Genomic DNA, 9,757 nt, shown 5'->3' with positions numbered 1-9,757 from the left:
AACCTCATTCTTCCCAAATCAGTCATATCAAACTCCCTCAACATAGAATTCTTAAATTCAGCAAACATAAAATCATCATTGCCAGTAAATATTAAATCATCTACATATAAACTAACAATGAGAATCTTACCTCCCTTATTTGTTTTAATGAACAAAGTATGTTCACTATAACACTTCTCGAATCCTTCACTTATGAAGTGTGCTTCAATACGACTGAACCAAGCTCGTGGAGCTTGTTTCAGTCCATAGAGGGCTTTCTTTAACCTGTATACTTTCTGAGGATTGTCCTTCAGCTCATATCCCTTAGGCTGCTCCACGTATACTTCTTCATTGAGTTCCCCATGCAGGAAGGTGGATTTGACATCAAGTTGATAAAGAGTCCATCCTTTCTGAGCTGCTAGAGCCACAATCATTCTTACTGTATCCATTCTTGCAACCGGTGCAAACACCTCTGTATAGTCTATCCCTTGTTGTTGCACATACCCCTTGGCCACCAAACGAGCCTTGAACTTGTCCACTTCTCCATTCTCCTTGAGTTTGGTCTTATAGACCCACTTCACCCCAATCTTCTTTGCATCTGTAGGCAGATTAGTGAGTTCCCATGTGTTGTTTCTTTTTATAGCCTTTATCTCTATGTCCATGGCTGTCCTCCAGTTGTCGTGCTTCACTACCTCCTCAAAATCTACTGGATCTGCTGAAGAAAATAGGGCCAAATTAGCACTATCTTCTTCCTCCGAAAGACCTTCCCCACTTACATAATCTCTCATCCACCCCGAGGGCCTTCTTTCTCTTCCTCCATCAGAACTGGATGATACTTCTTCATTCCCATCAGTTTGTGGACTACCAACTGGTTCCTCAATGACTTCTTCTTCTTCCTCACTCTCTATACCATCATTCTCAGCATGCACTTCCTCATTATCCTCTTCATCATCCCATTCCAGATCAGCCATTATTTGTTCTTCATAACTCCTATCCCAGTTCCAAGACTCGTCATCCTCAAACACTACATCCCTGCTAATTACAATCTTCTTTGCAACTGGATCATAGAGTCTATATGCCTTGGACTCTTCACTTACTCCCAATAACACACAAGTGAAGCTCTTTGCATCTAGCTTTGTCCTTCTCACATCAGGAATATGCACATGTGTCATGCATCTGAAAACCCTGAAATGCTCAACTGAGGGTTTGCTTCCACTCCAAGCTTCCTCAAGTGTTTGATTCTTTACAACCAATGTAGGACTCCGATTTAGAACATATGTTGTCCAGTTTACTGCCTCTGGCCAGAAGTTCTTAGGAATCCTCATTTCAAACAGCATGCATCGAACCATGTTCATCACTGTTTGATTTTTTCTTTTAGCTACTCCGTTCTGCTGTGGAGTATATGCTGCAGTTAATTGTCTCTTGATGCCATGCTCTGAGCAAAACTCATTGAATTCGGATGATGTGAACTCTCCTGCTCGATCTGTTCTCAAACATTTCATATACCCTCCTATTTCTTTCTCAACATGACTCTTAAAGCTTTTGAATATGCTTAATGCTTCAGATTTTTCTACTAAAAAATAAGTCCATGCTTTTCTAGTAAAGTCATCAATAAAGCATATAATGTACCTTTTCTTACTATTGGAGATGGGAGAGATTGGCCCACAAATGTTTGTATGAACAAGCTGAAGCTTCTCTGTGGCCCTCCAATTGCTCTTCTTTGGGATTGAATCCCTGTGTTGCGTCCCAATCATACAGTTACCACACATTGTTGATGGAGTCTTGAACTGAGGTATCCTGTGCACCATCTTCTTGAACTGGAGTGTCCTCAATCCTTTGTAACTCAAATGTCCATAGCGACAGTGCCATAAGTGTGCCAAGTCCTATGTGGAAGTGTAGAGACAGGCTGGCTTTTGTGGCAATGAGTTTGTTAGCAACACAAACATCCGATTTGTTGTCATCTCAGTCCGTATTATGAGCCCTTTCTCTGGATGGTAAATCTTGAGCTTTTCACGTTGAATGAGAATCGTCAATCCTCTTTCTTGTAGTTGACCAATGCTCAAAAGATTGTTCTTTAGTTCGGGCACAAAAAATACTTCACTAACATGTGTAAAGACACTTACTTCCAATTTCACGTTGCCTTTCCCTAACAAAGCCATCCTTGTGTTATTTCCCAGCTTCACCTTATGCCTAAATTCCTCATTTAGTTCACAGAACAAGCTCTTGTCACCACACATGTGGTTGCTGCATCTAGAGTCAAAGAACTAGACGTCTTCCCTTCGAGCATCGTTCATCTCCACATATGACATAAGCAACATCTCTTCTTTTTCTTCTCCTACTTCAGTGTAGTTGGCTTCCTTATCCCAGCTTGGACACTCAAATTGAAAGTGTCCCAGCTTATGGCACTTATAGCATTCCACTGTGGATTTGTCGTAGGATTGGCGGCCTCTCCCTCTTCCTCTGCCTCTGTATGTACCTCGACCCCGTCCTCTTGCACCAAACCTATCTTCAAAGGTTATCTTGAGTGCTTGTTCTTCTCTTGTATGTCACTGGAATTTTTGCTCATGAACAATCAGAGAACTCTGCAGTTCATCAATGGAGAGTTGATCGACGTCTTTGGATTCCTCAATCGAGCAAACAACATAGTTAAATTTCTCGCTCAATGCTCTGAGAATCTTCTCAACCACTATGACGTCTTGCATCTGCTCTCCATATGTTCGCATCCTGTTGGCCACAGACAACTCTCTTGAGAAGTACTCGGAGACTCCTTCTCCAGTCTTCATCTCTAGGATTTCAAACTCTCTGCGGAGAGCTTGCACATGTGATCTCTTAACCCTAGCACTCCCTTCAAACTTCTTCTTCATAGACTCCCGAATTTGTTTGGAAGTATCCTTCACGAGAATGGTCTCCAATATCGTCCAATCTATGGCCTGAAAGAGATAATTTTTTACTTTCAAGTCTTTCAGCTTCAATTCATCTAGCTCCTTTTGCTGTGCTTCTGTCTGTGCCGCTCCATTCTGTGGCTCAGCATAGCCCGTCTCTATCAATCCCCAATATTCCTTGGATCGCAGAAAGTTCTCCATCAACATGCTCCAATGGTCATAGTGACCATCGAAGCGAGGGATGGCTGGCTGCACAAAATTCCCTTCGGTTATCATCTTCTTTGCTGCTGCAAAGAAACCTCAAAGACTGCTGCTTTGATTTCGTCAGGCCCAGTGGGAGCTCTGATACCAAAATGTTACGAATTGAAACATAAAAGAATACTAAATGATTCTGGGAATGACTTTCATCTTATTGAACAATCTAGGCTTATAAATAGCCTTTACAATCTAAACTGAATGAGAAAAACAAGAGCATGTTGACAGCTAATCAACGTGATAAGTGCAACAAAAAATGCTAAACAAGTTCCCTAAAGACTAGGGCTTATTCAAACTGAAAGCAAAAACTAAACAGAACTCCTAACAGAAACCTAAACAGAACTCCTAACAGAAACCTAAACTTTCTCTTCAGTCTGCACTTTTAAGGAAAATGCTACTAGAACATGTCGTTGAGTTCAGACCAAATCTGAATGGTATAATGAGGCTGTCAGAACCGTTTTCTTCTGGAAAAGAACAACACTTATTTTGGACAGTTTTTTCTCTGTCGTTTCTCTTTCTGAGACCATCATTATTGAAATTGTTGTTTAGTTAAAGAAATATTGAGTGTGAAATATTGTTTTTTTTGTTTTAGATGGCATGACTGGAAGTCCATAGACATTCCTTATGGTCGATTCCTTTGTTGTCAATAATGTGTTTATCTTTGCTTTGGCCGTGGATGCTTAGCTGTGATGAAACGGTAGCTGGCTCGGCCTTTATGGTCAATTACACTTGCAGCCTACGAATTTTTTATAATGATTTTCTGGCCCATGCAAAAACTGGGTAAGCTGCGCAACATACAAAAAACACGCGATTTGGGAAGAACATCTGGGAGTCGCTATGTGGACTGCAGTTCAAAAAAACTCCATCTGACAGGACATGCGTTGCATGTACATGCAATATATCTCTGAGTACATGAAAGGAAAATTGATATACTATCCTGTGGGTTACTTACAGAAAAATGGGAATATAAACCAGAGAGGTGCATGAAAAACTGTATTGTTTTCAGGGAGGATTTTATGCCTGAGTTTGGTGTATTGAGCTCACCATCAAGTATTGTTTGAGAACGCCAGAGTTTGAATAAGGATTTTTGGTCTGCAATACTTTCTCATGAAAATCGATCAAAATAGTGATATAGACTGTCTAGAAGTCTGCAGATTTAAAAAGATTACAACTGGTGTATGCATCTTGTGTGGAGTCTCATTTTTGTTCTTAGCGTCAACAGCATGATGAGAATATACTGTGCGCGCTAAATGCAAAATGAATGGTAATAGTGTGACAGATGCTGGGTATATCACTTTTTTTCTCTCATGAATTTTACAATCTCTTTTCTAAAACAAAAGCTAATGAACATAGCATCTCCTTTTATCCTCTCTTCGGGCAGGATACCTCTTGAGGTTGTAGCCTCAGTCTGATTGGGTTGAGGCCTAAGCTGCAGTTTGTCGTGTGTAAGAGTTGTAGCTCCTCTGTACCGGGTAGCAGCCCTTAATTTTTTGAGATTAGAATACCATTGTTTTTATTCTAAAGGGTTTCCACAAAAACAACTCTCAATATCCTTATTTATTTCTGAAACATGTAAACAGTAGATGCAACAACTATAGAAAGATGACCATACACACTAACACCAGATATGTTAACTAGGCAAACCCTTGATCAGAGGGAAAACCCTGGTGGGGATGGTACCCACAAGATGATGTATTATTATAAAAATTCCTTGTGAAAGGATGGACCCTGTTAGGAGTCAATGAAATACATTCAAAATATATCAGTCCTTGTTAGAAGATTCCAACCCTGTTAGGAGTTTTGTCAACCTTGTTAGGAGTTGATGAAGAAGACAAAAAGACCCACTGTCCAAACAGCTTCAGTACTATCCTCACTAGATAATACAGTTGTACATCAACACTGTCCAACAGCAACTTCTTTGCCATATACAGTTCCTTGTAAGCTCATTGTGCCTCAACTGCACCAATCCTTTCTTTGATCCAATAGATATTTGCACGTAAGTTTGCACAATACAATAACATAGATATGACCACATATCATACTTTACACCCAAGGAAAACATCTCTCCTTTATACAAAGTCCTAGAATAAGTTATTGAGTTGACCTTGAGGCTTTCTCAATTTACAATAATAATATACGACCAACTTAAGACATTACAATTACACATTACATTTCAATATTACATCATTTCATAATTACAAGCAATCTGTCGGCGATCTGCATGAATAACTACAGCATCCTCAACATGTCTTCTACTTCTATCCAAGTCCACTTGACCAAATTCCATCTCTGTTAGGAGATACAATCCAAACAACAGTATCTGCTTCCCAGTTTGAACGCTACCTTCACCAAATCCATCATAACTCTGTCCAATCTTCATATTTCCGTACGCGCTCTTAACTGCAGCATCTATAAACTCTGTAGAATATTATCCCAAGTGCACATAAGCTGATCTTCATTCCTCAAGCTGCGCAAAGCCAAACTCTATATGTTGCTCTGTCAGTCTTCACACAATAACCAGTATGTTGACATCAATGACAATCTCTGTCATAATTGCAACAGACAACCTCCAAATCATGTCTCCAGCACTGCTAGGATACTCCCCCACAGGAATACCATCAGCATTCATGCTAACAAACACATCCAGCAGATGCCAGGACCTCAAGTCAATGCTAGGAAACACATGGCTTGAAAGAAATTTTAAAAGTGCTTCTGTAAAAAAGAAACCACACAGCTCCTAAATCCCTACACATATTAAGCCACCAATCTGAAGTTTCAAAGCATTCATAAATGGTATTGTTCTACCCAAATGATGATATCCAAACATAAAACAACAGTCATCATGACAAATAACCATAGTTACCAGACTCGTCATACAAAGCAATGATATATATCTTGAAATGAGAGACTCTTCATATGATAGTCAAAAGTACTTACATTTACACTTATATGACTTGGTGAAATACTATGGGTCATAGAACGAACAGCTTCAGTTGAACCTCCAGTCTGAACTATTTTCATTCTCTTCTTTCTTTTGAGGGGAATCTATTCCTCTACTTCTTCAAGTTTCTGCAACTTTTCTCTTGTATAACTTCTAGACAAGTTGGCCCCCTGTAGTCCTTGTTTCTTTGCATACATCATTCTCTTTTCTTACACTTGTCGCTTTGGAGGAGGTTAAACCTTTTTTTTTCTCCTTTCTTGATTTTCTTGGAGGATTTTTCTTCTCCATATGTAAAGACTATAGAGTACTATTGATGCTAGTTGGACCATCTTTCATTTTACTCATAGGTGATTGCACTCTAAGAACTTTCTGGATTTCTCATTAAGAGATCTAACTACTTCATCCTAGAATAGAGGCAAGATAAATCACTGGTAGATTTGTCATATGCTTCTTGTAGCTCTTTCACATTGCCCAACAGTTGGTCTTCGACTGCAGATAACCCAAGAGGCTTTTATTCTAAATTGAAAAGCATCCTGTAGTATCTTCCTTACAAGATGATCTTTAACATAATCTGCCCAGAAGACTTCATGATGAATTACATGCCTCATGGGGGCTCCCTACTACTTTCTCATAACTTTCGTGATGGGGGACACGGGACAAGTTTTGAGGATGGGAGACCAAGGACCTAAGTTTGAAGACTGAGGAGACAGCATAGTGACCGTGGCAGAGCAATGGTGAGGGGGCAAGATGAGTCGCTGGTAGATTTGTCGTCATTTAGCATTGATATACAAATTGAGGTGAATTAAAATTTTCAAGGGAAAATCTGTAATATAACATCTTTTCAAGTGCCCCATGAAAGGCAAGCTAGTTTTCAAATAGTTAAAGGTTGCAATAAGTATGCAATGGCATGTGCCATTTAGCAAATCACTCAACAGCATTCTGATGGCAGTGACAAAGATTATAGTACTGTAGGGGACAGTGTCCTCAAGTCCCCAAGTCGCAGAAACATCACCTTACAGGGGATGCAGGGTATCTCAAGGGTGGATGCATCCTGTGGAACACTGATGAGTATTTAATTGCTTCACATTTCAAATGTTTGGCCATTTGCATATTTGATAAATAGGGTTAGGATTTATGACTAACTTTTCACATTTGATCCATCTGCCCTAGGGTTTTAAATAAACAATAGAGATCTAGTAACAATATGATTCAAAATTTAGGAAAACCAGTAGGCAATATGCATTTGGAACATAGAAATTTTAAATTTTTAGTATTTACAAATGTAAGGTGTGGAATTCTCTAATGTGATTTATGAATATATTTACTTGAAGCCATCTCTAGCTGATACCATGGCCTCAATAACGAAGACACAGGGGAAACGCCCTCCTCTCAAGTTTACAAGTTTACAGGTGCTGAAAGCAATGAACCAATCAATCTCAAGATCTTGCATTGTTGTTCGAGTTTATCTATTTTAGGTTCCAAAGAGCTCAGGGTTTCCAGAAAGCAAAAAAGTTTCGACATAAAGTACATAAATGAAATAGAAAACAAGTTTTATTGTCATCCTGGTTTGCACATGGTCACCATTACTGCAGGATGAAGATTAGTTGCAAAAAGGTGCAAACGTGTGGATGATTGAGAGGCAAAATCGAATTTATAAATTGTAACTACAATCCATAAAATTCTGACATTTCTTTTACACATTTCTATGGGATAGACTCAAAAGTACTATAGTTCTAGGCTTAGGTAATAAATGTTGGTAAGTCCTGTGAAAGTTTACATTTACAGGCTCTTAAAAAGTGGTTTACACCTTGAAAAGCTAATGAAAGTATTCAGTTGCCAACCAGTTCTTCAGACAAATGCTAATCCTTAGGAAAGAATCATTATGCAGTGTGCAGGAGCTTGAGGCACAGTATCACTTAAAGCCATTAAATCATCCGCGATTTTGAAAGGGGCATTTGTTAATAGGTTGAATTGCTTGTCTACTGCCACGTGCATGAAGAGAAAATAAGGATGATTCTTACATGTTCAAAGCTTGAAGTAAGAGATGGAGCTGGATGACCAAAGAAGGTCTACATATGGAAGAGCAGGGTAAAGAAGCCAGTATTCCATGTCTTCTTCTTCAGTAGCTATATGGTACATTATGGCAAAGTCCCAAATGGTGACAGGAATACGGTCTAACTTTGCAGAAGTGCTCCTTTTGCTTGAATTTTACAAGATTATGACTTTTTGTCTTTTCATGTGATGTGCTGGTTCACCAATCTCCTTTTAACCCACATTCAGAAGGATAGCTTTTGTAGGCACATGAAGGCTATGGATACCTATGTACTTAGTGCTGGAAAGAAACCTTTTGGAAGCTTATTGGGAAAAGTTTGAGTGTGTTCAACTATAAAATTTAGCCTCCCAAAAGTATTTATTTACTTCTTTTTCTTTTAATTATTCCTTTTTCATAAGTTGAAGAGCATTAACAGGATTGATCAGAGTAAGGTGTTTGCTGATATTAATATTGATACCTCGGGAGTTGCAGACAAAAACAACGAGCTTTAAAATGGAGCAAAACATTTGGCAAGGCTATTAGAGATTAATAGACAACTGTTTTAAGACGCCTAATACATGTTAGGCCATTTTCTGCAATTGTGCTTGTAGCTTGCTTGTTTTGAATTAGATAGCGATACCCCGATGTTTTCTTTCCATCCACAAAGGAGACCCCTCCAATGGAACCGATAGATAAAACCCCCTCTTATCAAGCAAAGTTGTTGAAAATAAGGCAAGAAAGATGTATCAAACTAAAGATTCTGTAGCTACGGTGCAATATTATACTCTAGAAACCTTTAAAAAAATCAACGCCTCCCAGAACCGAAAAGCAGTTCCAAATTTGTATGATCTTATCTTATACTAAATGAACCCAACGACTAACATCAGGCATAAATAGAGTAAAAATCAAAACACTAACAGAGATTACCACTGGCTAAAACCTATTTCGCCTAGTAAAATCAAAGAAACCCTAAAGCAATACCAGGAACCCTAACATGAAAGCATTTATTACGCTATCAAGCTGGCCAACGGAAGACCCCTCCAAAGAAACAGCCATACCCATTGCACAGAACAATATTAAATTTAAAACGTAGAAATTACCATGAATAGACAGATTTTGAAGAGTGCTATAGCACCGTGAAGGAAGGACGGGATTGTGCAGGAAAGAGTGCAGGCTTTGGAGGTATTGGAAAAACTAAACGATCGTCATCTGATCAAGTTTTACCTATCCTCCAAAGCCTATCGCTCTTCATACTGCAAAAAAACCCTGTCATACCCTCACTGGATCCTCGTCTTCTCGACTTGCATTCAAAGGGACAAGACTATTATCATAGCTCAGCACAGGGCAATTTTGTTCAAAGCAGTTGGTAATGAAAACCCTACTTCTCATCTTTGAGATCTTTGAGATCTTCGTATTTATAAGGGTGCCGTCCAATGAGGGGGCTTAAGTTCTGTTATTTAGGAAGTGGGTGGTGTCATGAGCAAAACATATTTTGTTACGGGATTATTCATAATCTTCTTCTAGAAAGTAGAAACTCTCATTCTTCTCCTAAAAATAGAAGCTCCTGATTTTTAGGAAGTAGGAGAAAAAGGGGGTGGGGCTGCCACTAGCTTAGGAATGTTTTTTTTCCATTTGTCAATAATTTACATTTTCAATTTTCAATTAGAA

General features: G+C 38.9%; 1 protein-coding gene and 1 long non-coding RNA gene across 2 annotated transcripts; both read right to left on the bottom strand.

Moving 5' to 3' along the window:
* Nucleotides 1–2,525: 2,525 nt before the first annotated feature.
* Nucleotides 2,526–3,137, bottom strand: LOC149540348 (uncharacterized). Its single transcript, XM_089802677.1, has one exon. It carries the CDS (start codon nucleotides 3,135–3,137, stop codon nucleotides 2,526–2,528), a length of 612 nt encoding a protein of 203 aa, XP_089658803.1.
* Nucleotides 3,138–4,744: 1,607 nt separating this feature from the next.
* Nucleotides 4,745–9,484, bottom strand: LOC149540347 (uncharacterized). Its single transcript, XR_016356004.1, has 2 exons — nucleotides 9,190–9,484; nucleotides 4,745–5,746 (listed from the first exon to the last, which is right to left on the bottom strand). It is a non-coding gene; the product is annotated as an uncharacterized LOC149540347 (long non-coding RNA).
* Nucleotides 9,485–9,757: the final 273 nt, after the last annotated feature.

This window comes from Cupressus sempervirens, chromosome 9 (assembly GCF_028749045.1).
Source record: "Cupressus sempervirens isolate cs-2001-9-10 chromosome 9, ASM2874904v1, whole genome shotgun sequence".
Classification (NCBI taxonomy): domain Eukaryota; kingdom Viridiplantae; phylum Streptophyta; class Pinopsida; order Cupressales; family Cupressaceae; genus Cupressus; species Cupressus sempervirens.
Note: the sequence above shows the minus strand (reverse complement) of the source record. Positions and strands in the feature narration are given on the sequence as shown.